This window comes from Eumetopias jubatus, unplaced genomic scaffold (assembly GCF_037043125.1).
Source record: "Eumetopias jubatus isolate StellerSeaLion01/CBP00866 unplaced genomic scaffold, mEumJub1_p1.0 scaffold_7, whole genome shotgun sequence".
Lineage (NCBI taxonomy): Eukaryota > Metazoa > Chordata > Mammalia > Carnivora > Otariidae > Eumetopias > Eumetopias jubatus.
Window position 1 is genome coordinate 115,047,675 of NW_028274813.1, and position 20,031 is coordinate 115,067,705.

Genomic DNA, 20,031 nt, shown 5'->3' on the forward strand with positions numbered 1-20,031 from the left:
CTCGATTCTGTTCCATTGATCTATGTGTCTGTTTTTGTGCCAGTACCATGCTGTCTTGATGATGACAGCTTTGATATAAAGCTGGAAGTCTGGAATTGCGATGCCACCAGCTTTGCTTTTCTTTTTCAACATTTCTCTGGCTATTCAGGGTCTTTTCTGGTTCCATACAAATTTTAGGATTATTTGTTCCATTTCTTTGAAAACAGTGGATGGTATTTTGATGGGGATTGCATTGAGTGTGTAGATTGCTCTAGGTAGCATTGACATCTTCACAATATTTGTTCTTCCAATCCATGAGCATTTTTCCATTTCTTTGTGTCTTCCTCAATTTCTTTCATGAGTATTTTATAGTTTTCTGAGTAGGGATTCATTGCCTCTTTGGTGAGATTTATTCCTAGGTATCTTATGGTTTGGGGTGCAGTTGTAAATGGGATCGACTCCTTAATTTCTCTTTCTTCTGTCTTGTTGGTGTATAGGAATGCCACTGATTTCTTTGCGTTGATTTTATATCCTGTTACTTTACTGAATTCCTGTATGAGTTCTAGCAATTTTGGGGTGGAGTCTTTTAGGTTTTCCACAAAGAGCATAATATCATCTGCAAAGAGTGAGAGTTTGACTTCTTTGCCGATTTGGATGCCTTTTATTTCTTTTTGTTGTCTGATTGCTGTGGCTAGGACTTCTAGTACTATGTTCAATAGTAGTGGTGATAGTGGACATCCTTGCCGTGTTCCTGACCTTAGGGGGAAGCTCTCAGTTTTTCCCCACTGAGAATGATATTCACTGTGGGTTTTTCATAGACGGCTTTTATATTGATATCCCTACACTCTGAAGAGTTTTAATCAAGAAAGGATGCTGTACCTTGTCAGATGCTTTTTCTGCATCTATTGAGAGGATCATACAATTCTTCTTCTTTCTTTTGTTAATGTATTGTATCACGTTGATTGATTTGCAGATGTTGAACCAACCTTGCAGCCCAGGAATAAATCCCACTTAGTCGTGGTGAACAATCCTTTTAATGTACTGTTGGATCCTATTGGCTAGTATTTTGGTGAGAATTTTTGCATGCATGTTCATCAAGGATATTGGTCTGTAATTCTCCTTTTTGATGGATTCTTTGTCTGGTTTGGAGATCAAGGTAATGGCGGCCTCATAAAACGAGTTTGGAAGTTTTCCTTCCATTGCTATTTTTTGGAACAGTTTCAGAAGAAGTATTAATTCTTCTTTAAATGTTCGGTAGAATTCCCCTGGGAAGCCATCTGGCCCTGGGCTTTTATTTGTTGGGAGATTTTTGATGACTGCTTCAATTTCCTTAGTGGTTATAGGTCTGTTTAGGTTTTCTCTTGCTTCCTGGTTCAGTTTTGGTAGTTGATACATCTCTATAGGAATGCATCCATTTCTTCCACGTTATCTAATTTGCTGACATACAGTTGCTCATAATATGTTCTTATAATTGTTTGTATTTCTTTGGTGTTGGTTGTGATCTCTCCTCTTTCATTCATGATTTTGTTGATTTGGGTCATTTCTCTTTTCTTTTTGATAAGTCTGGCCAGGGTTTTATCAATCTTGTTAATTCTTTCAAAGAACCAGCTCCTAGTTTCGTTGATCTGTTCTACTGTTCTTTTGGTTTCTATTTCATTGATTTCTGCTCTGATCTTTATTATTTCTCTTCTGCTGCTGGGTTTAGGTTTTATTTGCTGTTTTTTCTCTGGCTCCTTTAGGTGTAGGGTTAGGTTGTGTATTTAAGACCTTTCTTGTTTCTTGAGAAAGGCTTGTATTGCTATATACTTTCATCTTAGGACTGCCTTTGCTGCATCCCAAAGATTTTGAACAGTTGTGTTTTCATTTTCATTGGTTTCCATGATTTTTTTAATTCTTCTTTAATTTCCTGGTTGACCCGTTCATTCTTTAGTAGGATGCTCTTTAGCCTCCATGTATTGGAGTTCTTTCCGACTTTCCTCTTGTGATTGAGTTCTAGTTTCAAAGTGTTGTGGTCTGAAGATATGCAGGGAATGATGCCAATCTTTTGGTATCGGTTGAGACCTGATTTGTGACCTAGGATGTGATCAATTCTGGAGGATGTTCCATGGGCACTAGAGAAGAATGTGTATTCCGTTGCTTTGGGATGGAATGTTCTGAATATGTCTGTGAAGTCCATTTGGTCCAGCGTGTCATTTAAAGTCTTTATTTCCTTGTTGATCTTTTGCTTAGATGATCTGTCCATTTCAGTGAGGGGGGTGTTAAAGTCCCCCACTATTATTGTATTGTTGTTAATGTGTTTCTTTGCTTTTGTTATTAATTGCCTTATATAATTGGCTGCTCCCATGTTTGGGGCATAGATATTTACAATTGTTAGATCTTCTTGTTGGATAGACCCCTTAAGTAGGATATAGTGTCCTTCCTCATCTCTTATTACAGTCTTTGGTTTAAAATCTCATTTGTCTGATAGAAGGATTGCCACCCCAGCTTTCTTTTGGTGTCCATTAGCATGGTAAATGGTTTTCCACCCCCTCACTTTCAATCTGGAGGTGTCTGTGGGTCTAAAATGAGTCTCTTGCAGACAGCATATCGATGGGTCTTGTTTCTTAATCCAATCTTATAGCCTGTGTCTTTTGATTGGGGCATTTAGCCCATTTACATTCAGGGTAACTATTGAAAGGTATGAATTTAGTGCCATTGTATTGCCTGTAAGGTGACTGTTACTGTATATTGTCTGTGTTCCTGGTCTATGTTGCTTTTAGGCTCTCTCTTTGCTTAGAGGACCCCTTTCAATATTTCTTGTAGGGCTGGTTTCGTGTTTGCAAATTCCTTTAGTTTTTGTTTGTCCTGGAAGCTTTTTATCTCTCCTTCTATTTTCAATGATAGCCTAGCTGGATATAGTGTTCTTGGCTGCATATTTTTCTCGTTTCGTGCTCTGAATATATCATGCTGGTCCTTTCTGACCTTCCAGGTCTCGGTGGATAGGTGAGTTGCCAATCTAATATTTCTGCCATTGTAGGTTACATATCTCTTGTTCCAAGCTGCTTTCAGGATTTTCTCTTTGTCTCTGAGACTTGTAAGTTTTACTATTAGATGTCGGGGTATTGACCTATTTCTATTGATTTTGAGAGGGGTTCTCTGTGCCTCCTGGGTTTTGATGCCTGTTTCCTTCCCCAAATTAGGGAAGTTCTCTGCTATAATTTGCTCCAATATACCTTCTGCCCCTCTCTCTCTTTCTTCTTCTTCTAGGATTCCAATTATTCTAATGTTGTTTCATCTTATGGTATCACTTAGCTCTCGAATTCTGCCCTCGTCATCCAGTAATTGTTTATCTTTCTTTTTTCTCAGCTTCTTTATTTTCCATCATTTGGTCTTCTGTATCGCTGATTCTTTCTTCTGCCTCATTTATCCTAGCAGTTAGCGCCCCCTTTTTTGATTGCACCCCATTAATAGCCTTTTTGATTTTGACTTGGTTAGATTTTAGTTATTTTATTTCTCCAGAAAGTGTTTCTCTAATAACTTCCATGCTTTTTTCAAGCCCAGCTAGTATCTTTAAAATCATGATTCCGAACTCTAGGTCCAACATTGTACTAATGTCCGTATTGAGTAGGTCCCTGGCAGTTGGTACTGCCTCTTGTTCGTTTTGCTGAGGTGATTTTTTCCGTCTTGTCATTTTGTCCAGAGGAGAATAGATGAATGAGAGAACAAAATGCTAACAGGGTAACAACGTCCCCAGAAAATATACTCTAAAGAAATCAGAAAAGACCTGAAACCGGGGGGAAAGGGAAAGAAAGAAAAAAAAAGAAAAAGATAAAAACAAACAAAAACAGAACAAAACAAAACAAAAAAACAGAATATGATCAAATATGATCAGGCTGGTGCACAGATCAGTGCCACACACTAGATTTTAGGTGTATTTTCATTTGTTAGAAGAAAGTGCCTCCCAAAATTTTAAAGAAAGAAAACTTATATATGTACAAAAATAAGGGTTGATACAATGAAGAGATGGAATATGACTGTAAAGATGAAAATTATAAAAAATTTTATAAAAGGAATTGATAAGTTGTTTGAAAAAAGAAAAGAGGATTTAAAAAAGGGGGGGAGAGAATGTGATTCAGCTGGAAACTAGAACATGGCCTCCACTAGAGATTTAGGGTATATTTTGATCTGTTAGAAGAAACTGTATCCCAAAATTTTAAAGAGAGAACTTATATATATATATATATATATATATATGCCAAAAATAAAGGTACCTTAGTAGGTAGAAGGGATAGAATATGACTCTAAAAATGAAAAATAAAAATGTTTTTTAAAAAAGGGATTGATAAGATGTTGGCTGAAAAAGAGAAAGAAAAATTGAAAAAAAAGCAATAAAAAATTAACTCTGAAAGACTAAAGAATCATGGTAAAAAAGCCATGAATTCTATGTGCGGTATTCCCCTAGAGCTGGAGTTTTGCCACTCTCATTGATCAGTAAACTTGGTCTTGCCTGGCGGTTCTTGCTGATCTTCTGGGGGAGGGGCCTGTTGCTGTGGTTCCCAAATGTCTTTGCTGGAGGCGGAATTGCCCCGCCCTTGTTGGTCCGGGCTAAGTAATCTGCTCGGGTTTGCTCTCGGGAGCTTTTGTTCCCTGCAAGCTTTCCCTACAGTGTTGGAGGATGAGAGTGAAAATGGCGGCCTCCCAATCTCCGCCCCCAGAGGAGCCGAGAACTCGCGGCCCCGCTCCTCAGTGCGCCCCCAGAGAAAAGCAGTCACTCCTGTCTCCCTGGTCTCTGGCCGCACTCCGTGCTCACCGGGCCTGTGACCGAGCCTTTGTATCTCTGGCACCCGACCCCGTGTGGAGCCTCCAAACCCAGCAGGTCCCTGCAGTGCGCTCCCGCGCCGCTCCTCCCAGGGGAGGAAGGAGAGTCTCTCCGGCTCTGCCGCTTGTTGGGTCCCTGCTGGAGGAGCAGTGGCCCGACTGTGCTGCGGATCAACGATTTATGGTAACCCCGAGCTGAGAGCCCGCGCCTCGGCTCCGTCTCTGCAGCCGGCTTCCCCGCTCCGGTACCTGGGAGCTCTGCCGCACTCAGGCTCCCCCGGTCTTTCTGTGACCCCAAGGGTCCTGAGACCACACTGTCCCGGGAGGGTTCCACCCCCCACTTAGCCACTGGAGCGACGTCCCTCAGCGGAGCCGACTTCTAAAAGGTCCGATTTTGTGCTCCATGGCTCTAGCACGTGCTAGAAGTGGCCGACAAAGTCCCCCTCCCCCGCCGCCTATCCTCCCGAATCGCCTGGGATTCACTTCTCCGCACGTCCTACCTTCCAGTAAGTGGTCGCTTCTCTGTTCAGAGTTGTTGCTACTCTCTTCTTCGATCTCCTGTTGAGTTCGTAGGTGTTCAGAATGGTTTGATCCCTATTCAGCTGAATTCCTGGGACCAGACGAAATCCAGTTCTCCTACTCCTCTGCCATCTTGCTCTGCCCTCACCCTGTGTCTTTTGATTGGGGCATTTAGCTCATTTACATTCAGAGTAACTATTGAAAGATATGAATTTAGTGCCATTGTATTGCCTGTAAGGTGACTGTTACTGTATATTGTTTATGTTCCTTTCTGGTCTACGTTACTTTGGTGGGGAAGATGAACCATGAGAGACAATGGACTCTGAGAAACAAACTGAGGGTTCTAGAGAGGAGGGGGTGGGGGGATGGGTTAGCCCGGTGATGGGTATTACAGAGCGCATGTACTGAATGGAGCACTGGGTGTTATACACAAACAGTGAATCATAGGACACTACATCAAAAACTTCCACTTTCTCTTCTTTTTCTTACCTTTGAATCTTGCACTGTCCTCTTGCCCCGTTTCTTATTCCCTTGTTTTGTTTTAAGGATTTTATTTTTTTTTTAAGTAATCTCTACACCCAACATGGGGCTTGAGCTTATAACCCTGAGATCAAGAGGTGCATGCTCTACTCACTGAGCCAGCCAGGTGCCCCTTTATTCCCTTGTTCGATACCAGAAATCACCTATTTTTTCACATCTCAGTTAGCCTAGAGTCCAGCTTTCTTCACTTGACAGTTGGCTCTGTGATTGCGGTCTGTGGAGAGGAAGAACACAGCAAGGCAACTTCTAGCAGCATCTCACCGTTTACTCTCAATGAGATACTTCAGAAGCCCTGCTAATTGGTGTGGCTCCTGAGAGACCATGCTTAATTTGCCTCAAAATATTCACCCTGAAGCACAAAAAGCACAACTTTGGGGCAGCCATAGCTAATTGTATATGCCTGTTGGTTTACTCCTAGCTTGCTTTGCTGTAAGCACATGGACCTTACCCACCTCAGAGCTGAGCTGGGACCATGTGGGTGTGCCTACTTCTGACGCTTCTTTGCTCAAGGCAGAATTCCACTGTGGTGGGCAGTGCTGCTGCTGAGTGGACTGCCTTTTAGGTACCACCGAGCTTATGTCTAAAGCAGCCTCCAGATGCCCCAGAGAGCTACTGTTTATGCATACATGCATTCATTCACCCATTCATCCATCCTGACTGTCGCTTACTAACTGTGTGACCCCGGGCAAGTCTCAGTTTCTTCGTTAGTACAATGAAGCTCATGATAGTATTTCCCATCGTACGTTTTTTAGGAGAATCAAGAGTTTTCGTACGTAAACTGCTTCAAGTGGTACCTGGCACTTCGTAGTAAATGCTAGCTAAAATTATTATCATTCAGCAAGCATTTATTTAGTATCTAGTATATTCTAAGCAATCCAAGAGATATAGAAGTGAAAAAGACACAGCCTTGCCTTCTAGGGACTTAGATAACTACCATACAACATGGTACTTAGGAAGTCAGGTAAAGCTTCATCACACAGGTAAAATTTGAACTGGGTCTTAAAGGATAAATAGTTTTGCCAAATGAAACAGCATTAGAGGAAATACATTCCAAGCAGAGGGAGCAGCTTATGAACAGAATAAAACTGCAAAACACTGTGGAGTCCTTGGCTATTATTAGATAACATTTTAACCTCCTCTCTGATATATACCTTCTTAAGTAGGGGGTCTGAGGTCGGTTTAGTGTACATTTTGGAACTTATAATCTTATAACGGTAATTATTATTATTTAACTGGTTCATCAAAGAGTTTGAGCTTAAAAAATGAGTTGGGAGCTAAGCAGTGGCACTTCACAGTGGTGCATTTGCTGATGCAAGGCTCTTGTCCGGAGATGGCTACCATGTGACAGGAACCAGTAAATGGTTAGAAAAAGCTTGCTGTTAGAATAATTGGAAGTGGATGGGCTTCCTCCTTGCAACAGAGCTTTAGTTAAGTTTTCCAAATTAAGCGGGTTTTACTTTGCTTTCTTCTTTAAACAGGAGAACCTTGTCTTAAGATCTTGCCTACTGTTGTGATAGCAAAAAACTGTGATTTTTTTTTCTACAAAGGGGTGGGGAGGGGGTCAGATCTCAAATTAGGAAGGTTCCTTTTACTCATGGAATTTCCATTCGTGTTCCAAATTAAAGCTATGTTTTATCTCCTACAAAGCCTTCCTGCAGCTTTGCTTTCACTTCCTCTCTCCACCCTTTTAGTCGTATACTGAAGGATTTGGCAGCTGCTTAAGGTATCGGGTCAGCATTTTTCACCATGGAAGAAGGAAAGGTTGGGAACAATGACGTGGGGATATTTGTCACATTTTCCTTTCCTTTTTTATATAAGTAACCCACATGTTCCATTACAACAGCCTAATGAGAACCTGGACTTGTAAATTTTACCCTCGTATCCTGGAGATGGACTAACGTGTGGGATGACATATAGGCGATAGTTCCTCACTGCAAGTGTCCTGAAAGCCCATGTACAGCACTGAGGATTCTTGACTCTGTCTCTATGGCAATGTGACAGACTTTATGAAGAAAGATAATGGCCTCCGGGAGTCATAGGATTGGGGAAGGAGTTTAGCAGTGCATTCCCCATCCTCCTTTATTATTAACAGATTCTCCTTGGGTGCCTTTAGGAAATGCTCTATATGTGGTATTTAATATACCACCTACACAGTCTCCCCCCTTCACTGACTTGGAAATTACATCCGGCTTGAGGAGCTCCAGCTCTGTTTGTAGGCCTGTTTATTCCAAGATTGAAATCCAGTGTGGATTTAGTTTTTTGTATCAAATCTGCTTGAAACTGTTGGACTTGAAGCAAACTAATTATTGTCATTGTATAGCAGTAAAGAGAGTGAAAAACAGTAATAGGTTCTTAAAAAGCTGTCATGACTTGAAGTGAAATAGGCTACTCTTCAGTAGCTTCATCTGTAGCCTGAAGGGCTTTGGCCTTGAAAACTGTCAAATATGAAATCGGATTTTAGATCATGGAATCTCCGTTAGCTTCTACGGGCAGCTTCAGCCTTTCAGCTCTCTCATCGACCACTCCATCTGTAGGGTTTGCTTTGAGATTGTAAGGAATATGGAAGCAAAGGGGTTTTTCTTATCAAACACTCCATTGGGGGACTCCATATCAGACCTGTCTTGGCAAATAAATAGAAGACACCAGGCTAGACTGTCATATTTCCTTACGTGCCTCAGGAGGCACCTATTTTATTTCTCAAGCATAACTTTGGCGACTCGAGTTTCCCAACGTAGGGGTATAGTGTTGAGCAGGCAAAGCTGCTAGTTACTGAGTGCCATTGAAGTTATTTCACAAAGGCAGGAAAGCCCAAGAATTGCTCCTTGGATGGAGCTACATCTAATCTGGTAGAGCTTCTCTTTCTAAGAGCCTGTTACAAGTTAAAATCGTTTTGACAGTGTCTTTAAGTGCACATCTTTGCCTCCAAACATATTTAGTGTTGACAAATGAAGCCCTCATAGTTAAGGCTTTGTGGCTTAGACAGCAGCTCCATCTGGTGCTTGCTGAAGGTGTTTGCTTGCTTCGTCTCTTGGTTTTCACAGCAGCATGAATACAGATGTACACAGACTTTGTAAAGGACTGTCAAATCCAAAGTCTCCATTTTAGTGATGGCTTTCTGTTGCACACAGCACTGACATAAGCTAATTGTGTTCCTGGTGAATCCCATTTGTCTGTCCTGTTGATAATGTGATAGCTGCTAATCAACAGCCATCTCTTGACTGAATTAACTTACTAGCGCTCAACATGGGGAATTATTTTGACTATTTATCTACTAGGCCTGGAAAAAGAAAATATACTGTACTACTTTAAAAGAGAAAATTGAATCTCTCTCTGATCAGTGGTGGATTTAACTTTTAGTTAACAAGCTATTAGGCCAGGATGCCTTATTCTTTTATATTTAATGCCATAGTGCTAAGTAGACAGGGAATGTCTTTTTAAAAAAAATTCTTGGTGACTGACATGAACTGCCCCAAACTATTGATAGAAGTTACTTCCAAGTAATAGGATTACATGTGATTTCTATTTTCTTTTACGCCTTTCTGATTTTTCACAGTGAGCATATATAACAAAAGAAAAAATCTCATGTAACAAAAGAAAAAATAATTTAAAACAAAACATATGGTAGGTTGCTGTAGCCTTGAGTCTCAGTTCTTTCTCAGATCTTTTGTCGTTCACCTGTAGCCTTTTGGGGGGCCTTCAGCTTTCCTCAGCCATAAAACAGAAAGATTTAAATGGAGCCTGCCCAGTTTTAACATTCTTGGGTTTGGGATTATCTACCTTTTTCCTGTCTCTTCAGCCTCACACTCTTCTGTGTCTTTCTCCAATATTAATATTCATCGTGATCTCATTTTTGTCATCTTAAACTAAGGAAATCCTTTCTGGACAACAACACCACCTCCACCCCCACTTCTACCTGGCTCTTTCTTCCACTTCCCACCTAAACTTCAAAAAGTTATCTACATCAAAAACTAATGATGTAATGTATGGTGATTAACATAACATAATAAAATTTAAAAAAAAAGTTACCTACAATTACTCACTCTATCTTCTCACTCTGCAGCTGACCACAGTCTCCTTTCCATCCCCACTGCTACACCACATTAGTTAAAGCTAAAGTCACCAATGAGCCCATGTTGTCAAGTCCAGTGGGCACATTTAGGTCCTCATTCCTCATTAACTGTCAGCAGCATTTGAAATAGTTGGCTTCTCCCCCCTTAATGAAATCTCCTCATCTGGCTTCTGTATCATCACCGTTATGACTGTTTTTTTTGAGTTTTCTGTAGGGGTTCTTCTCTTCTCCCTGGTTTACCCACCAAGACCACCTCCTAGCTCACTCTGGTTTCTTTTTAGCCTAGATATTCCTACAGTAATTCCCAAACAGACAAGAACAGCAGAATTCCTTTCTGTATTCCAGACTTCTGAATTCAACTGCTTCCTCTATTATATGCTAACCTATTCCCTAAAAGTTACACCTCCTCCAACATTGTCTATCTCAGTAAATGACCCCACAAATCATTTAAATACATAACCCCAAAATCTCAACATCTATTACTCTCTCCAGAATCTAGTCATTCGTGCATCTACGTTTCTCTTCCTTCCCTGATGCCACATTCTAATTCAGATGCTCATCACACCTTATTTTGCCCACAGCAGCCCTTTGGACAGTCTCCTGGCTTCCTGTCCTGTTCTCCCCAGTTTATTCTCCATACAGCAGCCAGAGCTGTCTTTTATTTTTGAGTCAGATGTATTAAGGTTTGATTTATATACAGTAATAAATCTCTTTTTAGTGTAGAATTCTATGAATTCTGACAAATACATGTAGTCATCTAGCCACCACCACACAACATTTGAATTGTTCCAGTTTTTGCCTATAAACCTTTGTGTACATGCTTTAGTGTATACATAACTTTTCATTTGTCTTGGGTAAATACCAAGAGGTGAGCCTGCTGGGTCCTGTGGGCTTCCGTTTAACTTTATAAGAAACTGCCAATCTGTTTTCCAAAGTGGTTGTGCCATCTGCATTCCCACCAGCACCTTAGGAATTTCTGTTGTACCACATCTTCCCTAGTATCAGTTTTCCTGTTTGTTTTCATTTTAACCATTCTGGTGGATGCATAGAGGTAGCTCATTGCAGTTCTAATGTGCCTTCTGTAATGCTAAGGATATTTAGCATCTTTCACATGTTTATATGCAATCCATATACCTTTGGTGAAGTGTCTGCTCAAACCTTTTGCCTATTTTTTATAAGATTTGTTTTATTTTTATTGAATTTTGGAAGTTCTTCATATATTCTGGATACAAAGTCCTTTGTCAGATACGTACTTTGCAAAAAAGTCTCATCTGTAGGTTGTCTTTTCATTCTCTTATCAGTATCTTTGACAGAGCAAACATTTTTAATTTTGATAAAATCCAAATTGTCATTTTTTTAATGGATTGTGCTTTTTGTGTTGTATCTGAGAACTTGGACTAACTCAAGTTCACAAAGATTTTCTCCTGTTTTTTCCTCCTAAAAGTACTATAGCTTTACACTTTATACTTAGATCTCTGATCCATTTTGAGTTAATTTTTGTGTACGAGGTGTGAGGTATGAATTGAGTTTTACTTTGTTGCCTATGGATATCCATTTGTTCTAGCACATTTGTTGGATACTCACTGCTGTAGGCAAGTATCAGTTGCCTATATTTGTATTGTCCTATTTCTGGATTCTATTCTGTTCTGTGTCTGTTTTGATCTATATCAGAGATCAGCAGACTTTTTCTGTAAAGAACTAGATAGTAAATATTTTAGGTTTTGCAGGCCAAAAGGCAAAATTGAAGGTATTGTGTAAGTACTTGTATAATAAGAGAAAACAAATTTCCATGAAGTTTTCAAACAAAATTCAAAATGTAATAATTGAGTACAGTTTTCTGAAATGCAGCTCTACTAATCCAAAGAATGGAACTCTTTTTTGGGAGAGGGATAATATTTTGCTTAACTAGGTTGCTAAGTTAGTGCTTCCTCTCAGACTTTATTATAAAATTCATTTATTAATGTGAAATTTGCCATATTTTTATCTTTGAAAAATGTCTTTTCACATGGGTGATACCTGTAGCAGTAGAAATGCTGGTCTGCTCAGTGCTTGAATAGCACTGGGAAGTGATGCGTGTGCCACCACATGCAGTCTGTCCGAACCACTCAGCTCTGCATCGTAGCACAAAGCCACCACAGACAATATGGAGACAAATGAGCCTGGCTATGTTCCAGTAGAGCTTTATTTATGGGCACTCTATTTGGAATTCCATATAATTTTCACTTGTCACCAAATACCATTCTTTTGAATTTCGTCATCACTTAAAATTTTTAAAAGCATCCTTAGCTTTGGGACATATAAAAACAGGGGACAGGCTAGATTCAGCCTCCAGGCTGGTATTTGCTTGCTCCACGTCCCCCATTTATGTTTCTGTCCTTTGCCAATACCCTCTTGTCAGGATTACTGTAGCTTTATGCTAAGTCTTGAAGTCAGGTAAGGGGGGCATCCTCCAACTTTGTTCTTTTTTGAAATTGCTTTGGCTATTCTAGTTCCTTTGCCTTTCTGAATACATTTTAGAATTAGCTTGTTGATTTCTACAAAAAAAAATCCTGCTTGGATTTTATTAGAATTATGTTGAATCTACAGAGCAATCTGGGAGAGATTGACACTTTAAGAATACTGAGAGATCTTGGTATCTCCATTTGTTTAAGTCTTTGATACCTTTTTATCAGTGTTTTATAGTTTTCTGCATAGAGATTGTAGATTTTGCACATATTTTATTAGATTTATACCTAAGTATTGCATGTTTTTTTGGTTAAAGCTGTCTTTTTAAAATGCAAATTGGATCATGTTGTTTCCCCTATTTAAAACCCTTCAGTGGCTTCCCACTCCTCTTTGGATAAACCCTGTAATCTTTAAAAGCCTAAATGGCCCTGCATGATTTGGACCCTGCTCTCCCTTTCAACCTAATTTTATGCCTTTCTTCCCCTTGCTCAAAACGTTCCAATCTCAGACTAGCAGGAAATGGTTTTATCAACTAAGGAATAGCTTTTAGAATATCAGAAAGACTAAATAAATGTTTTCAAACAAACACTTGAAAAATATATTTTAACCATGTTGAAAAGAAGCATTTGATGATCTCCAGCAAAGAATGGACTTAGGTTTTGGCCAGGTTGTTGTGCTCTCTTGTGTGGAACACTTTGATCTTTAAGTCTGTACTTCTTCCACTGAGGCAGAGTACTTTATGAATATTATTCACAAGGGACTTAGCTCTGTGTGTGCAGGTGTATGCATGCACACCTGCGAGCTAAAGAAAATATTCTTTCTTCTTTATACATGTGCTGAAGCTCAGCAAAAAGACTGCATTTCTGACCAAACCAAGGATCCTGTTGCTGTCCTTGTACATGAATAAAGTTAAACTCTTCAGCCATTAAAATAGTTCTTACATGTACATGCCCACTGCCAACTTTATTATAATATCCAAATTAGAAATGTAACACTGTAGTGATGTTCTGTGGGAAAGTCTGCAGCTGTGTGCCTAAGACAAAAGAGAAAGTCATAAGATTCGTTTTTTTAAATAAACCAGCACATTTAGTCAACCAGTATTTATTCAGCTCCTTATGCTAGACATATTGAGATGAATAAAATATAGCCCAGACCTTGAAGAAGCTCAGAAATTTGTGGGGAGACAATTAAAAATGAAAGTGCTTCTTCATGGAGGTTATGTCTAAGTGGCTTTGATAGTACCAAGGAGAAACAAGTAGCCCAGTGGGATTTACAGTGTAAGACTAGTTGATTGTTAAGACATAAGGCTAGAAGGGAGGCAAGGACCATATCATGAAAACCTAAGGGGCTTATATCCCATCCTGTAACTCAGAGGTTCCAACACCTTAATGCACATAGAACTTGTTAAAAAAAAAAACAAACCTGGAGAACTTATTAAAATATCAGATTCCTAGACTCTTCCCTCGGAGATTGACTAGGTGGGTGTAGGGTGCTTCCCTGAGCGGTTCTTATTTAGCTGGCAACCCCTAGTCTGCACACTGACATTTGGGAGTCAGTGCATTAGGTAAGATTGAGCCACAGAATAGTTAAGCTAGGTAGTAAGTTGATCATATTAGCATTTTAGAAAGGAAAAATTTGATAGTAGTACAGAGAACAATAGAATCGCCTGAGAATCTCATTAAATATGAATTCTGATCCAGTAGATCTAGGGTTGTACCTGAGATACTGCATTTCTAACAAGGTCCCAAACGAGGCTGATATTTCTTGTCTGAGGACCACACTTTGAGTAGCAAATGTAAAGAGATTGGATTGGAATGGGCTGAGACTGCAGGCATGAAGACCGTTAATTAGCCTATTGCAGGAATCTAGGCAAAGGATGGTGAGTCTCTGAACTACTTGCGGGGGCCGGTAATGGCAAGAAAGAGTTCCAATGAAGTGTAATAGATCAAATTGGCAAGACTAATTTAAGGAGTTAGATACGGAGTTAGAAGTGAGGGAAGAGGTGTCAGTAATTGAGCTTAGCTATGTAAGTAGAGGATAGTGACAATAACTGAAGTAGGGTAAAGGCAGAGGAAGGAGGTGGCCTGGGGAGTAGAGGGGAGGGCTGGTCAGAGTAGAAAAGTTTCCCAGAGTTGAGAAAAGGGTTTAGCCAAAGGATTCATTTTGAATGCATCGAGATTGAGGAGTCTATGAGATACCCCATATCAAAAAGGTAGGTAGAAGAAGAAGAACCTTCAGTGGACTAAGAAGTGTCATACAGGTTGGTAGATATTAAAAAGAGCAGTTTCGGAGTCACTCCCAGAGGACAAGGTCACAGTATCATTGCCACATAGACATCAAGGGAAAGATTATATATAGTTCAATGAGGGGGTACAAAATTACGGCTGCAAAACAAACTTTCCAAAATGCTGCTTGGCTAAAGGGAGTTCAAAAAGTGCCCAAATTAGTTTCTCCCTCAATTTTTTAATATAAGGAAAAGTTGAGGAGTGGAGCCAGTTGTTGTTAAGTCATCATGATATGCCTTATAGTGCCTTTTCCATTTAGATTTTCTTTTCCGCCCCCCACAGATTGATCATACTTACAAGAGCTGCTGTGATGCCTAGGGGAGGTGAAGACTGATGGATGAAAGTTTTACCATGCACTGAAAGGGAAGCATTGTCTGTGAAGGTCCTTTTTTAAAAATGTCTGCTTGTAACACCTTTACTGAACACGTTTGGAAACCTGGTGAATGCAAGAACTGCTTCAAACCTAAAAGCTTGCACCAGCTTCCCCCAGACCCTGAGAAGGCACCCATCACCCATGGCAATGTGAAAACGAATGCCAATCACAGTAACAACCACCGCATGAGGAACACTGGAAATTTCCGTCCTCCTGTGGCTAAAAAACCCACTATAGCTGTGAAGCCCACTATGATGGTGGCAGATGGGCAAAGTGTATGTGGTGAACTTAGTATCCAAGAACACTGTGAGAACAAACCTGTCGTCATAGGATGGAACCGAAACAGGACGGCCTTGAATCAGAAACCACTTAATAACAATAATGAAGATGACATTGAAGGATTTAGCCATGTTCCTAAGCCTTATGGCAATAATGATAGTGCCAAGAAGATATCAAATAACAATAATGGACTAACTGATGTGTTAAAGGAGATAGCAGGCTTGGATACCACCCCTCAGGTAAGAGGAAGTGAAACAAACTCCAGAGAAATGTTCTTAGGAAGAATAAATGATTGCTATAAAAGATCACTGGAAAGAAAGCTTCCACCAAGCTGCATGATGGGCGGGATAAAGGACACTCAAGGCAAGCATGTGATTCTGAGTGGGAGCACAGAAGTGATCAGTAATGAAGGGGGCCGGTTCTGTTACCCAGAGTTCTCTAGTGGTGAGGAGAGTGAAGAAGATGTACTTTTCAGTAACATGGCGGAGGAGCATGAGAGCTGGGATGAGAGTGATGAAGAGCTCTTGGCCATGGAGATTCGCATGAGAGGGCAACCCCGCTTTGCTAACTTCAGGGCAAATACTTTGTCTCCTGTTCGATTCTTTGTGGACAAAAAATGGAATACGGTCCCCCTGCGAAATAAGTCTCTGCAGAGAATCTGTGCTGTAGACTATGATGACAGCTATGATGAAATCCTGAATGGCTATGAAGAAAACTCTGCAGCCTCCTGTGGACCAGGAAGCATTCAGAGCATGGCGTCATCTGACTCTACGTCACCAGGTTCTTCTTTAACAGAAGAATCACGTTCTGAGACAGCCAGTAGTTTATCCCAGAAGATCTGTAATGGGGGAGTATCTCCTGGTAACCCGGGAGATTCTAAGGACATCAAGGAAAGGGAGCCCAATTGTGAAAATCTCTCTGGTAATAATCAGGAAAAGGACTCCTCACAGGCACCTAAAAGCTCAATAAAAGTTCCAGAAACACACAAAGCAGTCCTTGCTCTCCGATTAGAAGAGAAGGATGGCAAGATTGCTGTACAGACTGAAAAGCATGAAAGTAAAGCCTCTACCGATATCGCTGGGCAAGCAGTGACCATAAACCTCGTCCCTGTAGAAGAGCAAGCAAAGCCTTACCGAGTTGTCAATCTGGAACAGCCGTTGTGCAAGCCATATACTATTGTGGACGTGTCGGCAGCCATGGCCAGTGAGCACCTCGAGGGCCCTGTTAACAGCCCCAAGACAAAAATCTCATCTTCTACTCCAAACTCTCCGGTGACATCGCCCGCACTCACATCACCCACACTGACATCAGGACAAATAAGTGCCCATTTCCAAAACTCCAGTGCAATACGATACCAGGAAGTATGGACTTCCAGTACCAGCCCACGACAAAAGGTACCCAAGGTGGAATTGATTAGCGGTGGGACTGGGCCAAATATCCCTCCGAGGAAAAACTGTCACAAATCAGCACCTACTTCACCAACAACTACAAATATTTCCTCTAAAACTATCCCCGTGAAGTCACCCAATTTGTCCGAGATAAAATTTAATAGTTATAACAATGCTGGTATGCCACCTTTTCCAATTATCATTCATGACGAGCCGACTTATGCTCGGAGTTCCAAAAATGCCATCAAAGTCCCCATTGTCATCAATCCAAATGCATATGACAATCTAGCCATTTACAAAAGTTTTCTCGGAACAAGTGGAGAACTCTCAGTGAAGGAAAAAACCACAAGTATAATAAGCCATACTTATGAAGAAATCGAAACTGAAAGCAAAGCATCTGATAACACCACTGGCAAACCTGCTGAATGTCCCCAAGCCAAAGGGTTTTCCAACAGCACAGAGCGTAAAAGGGGCTCAGTGGCTCAGAAGGTTCAGGAGTTTAACAGCTGTCTTAACAGAGGTCAGTCTTCACCACAGAAAAGCTATAGTTCTAGCCACAGCTCCCCAACAAAGATCCAGAGAACCACTCAAGAACCTGTGGCCAAAACAGAAGGCCCTCAGGCATCTCAGATGGTGAGCAACGGCAGCAGCACCAGGGAGAAAGCGAGCACAGTGCTTTCTCAGATTGTGGCTTCCATCCACCCGCCACAGTCTCCTCCAGAAATGCCCCAGTCTGGCCCAAAAGCATGCAGTGTGGAAGAGCTGTATGCAGTTCCTCCAGATGCTGATGCTGCTAAGAGTACACCTAAGAGTACACCAGTCCGACCCAAATCTCTCTTCACATCTCAGCCCAGTGGTGAAGCCGAAACCCCTCAGGCCACAGAAAGCCCTACTGTCAAAGTACGGAAAGATCCACTCGCAAAGCCAGGCACGACCCCTCTCTCCAAATTCGTGGCTAACCCCCAGAGTGAGCCACCACCTCCCTTTCCCCCACCTCGTTCTACTTCCTCCCCTTATCATGCAAGCAACCTTCTGCAGAGGCATTTCACCAACTGGACCAAGCCAACCAGTCCCACCAGGTCAACGGAAGCTGAATCGGTTTTGCACTCTGAAGGCAGTAGGCGGGCCGCTGATGCAAAACCTAAACGCTGGATATCATTTAAAAGCTTCTTCCGCCGCCGGAAAACAGATGAGGAGGATGACAAAGAGAAAGACCGAGAGAAAGGGAAACTGGTGGGCCTGGATGGCACAGTCATCCACATGCTGCCGCCTCCTCCAGTCCAGCGCCATCACTGGTTCACGGAGGCAAAAGGAGAGTCCAGTGAGAAGCCAGCCATCGTCTTTATGTACAGGTGTGATCCCACCCAAAGCCAGCTCAGTGTGGATCAGAAGGCCAGAGCAGACCAGGCAGCAGTCAGAGAGAAGGACGGCACAGAGGATGGGTTACTGCTGGACTCAGAGAAGAAGAAAAGGAGTCATTCTTCTCCATCACAGGTTCCTAAAAAAATTTTCAGGTATGTAAAATAGAATGGCAGAGTATGGGAATTTTTTAACACATTTTTAGGTGCTAAGGTTTTTACATCTTTAAGATAACATAAGAGCCATTTCTGTTTATAAGTAGCACTCAGTGGCCATCATCTATCTTTGTAACTGCATTCCAAGATTAGAGTATTATTAAAGTGATCTTATTGTACCAAACAAGGTTTATGGCCCTGGAGCTTTAGCTAAAGTAGCCTGCTGCATTCTGGTGAATGCAAAGGGGCTTGAACATAGAAAAGCAAATCCGTAATACCTTAATAGCAATAAATAATACGTTGCTTGGAAATGCTATGATAGTGTGAGGAAGAAACAGGATCAAATGAATAAATGGTGGTACTCTTCTTACCCTCACTGTAGATAGAATAAAGTTCCTTAAGTGATTCGTTTTGGTTTTCACCGAGGCGTTAGCTCTATATGTGTTACTTTGTTTTGAGGGAATATTTGGGTTTTTATTGCTGTCTCTGTCTTCTTTCCAAGTATGGTGGAAAATGGGGGCGGGGGGGCTGCGGTGGAGACAGGGTCCAGCAGTCGATAGTTATCTAACACATGGGTGCTAGAGGAGAAGTGAGATTGAGACCCAGCCAGTAGCAGAATCCTGAGGACAGCCGGCCAATGCACACCCACCCACACCCACTCAGTTCTCTAGCTGGCCATTTCCTTTCATTATTAAATGACTCTTCGTGATCACCTACCCGGTGTAAAGTGCATTCCCGGGATCTATCTCCCATCCTTATAGCAGCCCTACAAATCGTTTGTATTCTTCAGATGAGGGAACCGAAGATGAGAGAAGTTAAGAATTAAGCAGATTCACGTAGCTCATCATGTCAGAGCCAGAATTCAAACTTGGTCTGTCTGACTCTAAAGCTTATATTCTTCCTACAGTGTTGCATTACAAACACAAGAGCAAAGGAGATTTTTATATTTTCACTTGTAATCATTCACATAAACATTTATGTTTAGGAAGCTTAAGGTTTTTTGTTTCTCATTTGTATTGTAAGCAAAATTAACAAACCGCCAATAAAAACAAGAACTATTATCCCAAGTCTGTAACAAATGGGATGATTTCCTTATATCCCCTGTACTTTTTTTTTTAAGATTTTATTTTTAAGTAACCTCTACACCCAACATGGGGCTCGAACTCACAACCCCAAGATCAAGTGTCACATGCTGTACCGACTGAGCCAGTCAGGTGCCCGGTACTTTTTATTTTTAAACAAAGATATGCCCTGAATATTTCTTTGATCTGATTCTAAATCTGCCTCCTTCTTACTTACAGGAAGCCTTCTCTACCAGGCCTGGCCTTTTCTTTGGTAAAGACAGCAAACTCTTATGATAGGGCAGATCCTCTCACCAGGTTTCTGTTAGAACAGTATAAATAAAAATTAAGTGAACACTTAATGCCTTCACTTTTTCTAGCAAAATGTTAAGAAGTTTTATATATATATTCTTTACGAAAATAAGATTTTTACATAACCCCAGAATAGTTGTCAAAATGCTAGCAAGTTCCTGTTTTCCTTAAATCCGTATAATAGCAGAGCAAGTAGAATAGTGGTGATATATTCCTGGAAAGAGTAGTCTTGTCATTGGCAGTTGAAAGTGGATGATAGAATATCAGACTCCAGGAGTAATAAAACACATGTATTGCAGGTTACTGTTTTATTTAGGAAAAAAGCAATTTAAACTGCACAGGGTTGGACTTACTTATGTCAGATAGTTTTTGCAGATCAATAAATGGCTTCACTCCTCATTAAGTATGGCTGTGGTGTGTTTACCCGCATCCTGGAAGGAAGAGCCAAGCAAAATGATTTGGCCTCTTCT

The 20,031-nt window shown here is 41.0% G+C and overlaps 1 protein-coding gene across 5 annotated transcripts in view; it reads left to right on the top strand.

Annotated features, from left to right (window-relative positions):
- PEAK1 (pseudopodium enriched atypical kinase 1) overlaps positions 1-20,031 on the top strand; it is a 335,997-nt gene that overhangs the window by 241,161 nt on the left and 74,805 nt on the right. For all 5 annotated transcript variants that reach the window (XM_088024907.1, XM_028092663.2, XM_028092665.2 and 2 more), the window contains one exon: positions 14,917-18,188. In XM_088024907.1, the coding sequence (XP_087881033.1) occupies positions 15,031-18,188 (3,158 nt within the window). In that variant the 5' untranslated portion in view covers positions 14,917-15,030. The remainder of the gene's footprint in view (positions 1-14,916; positions 18,189-20,031) is intronic.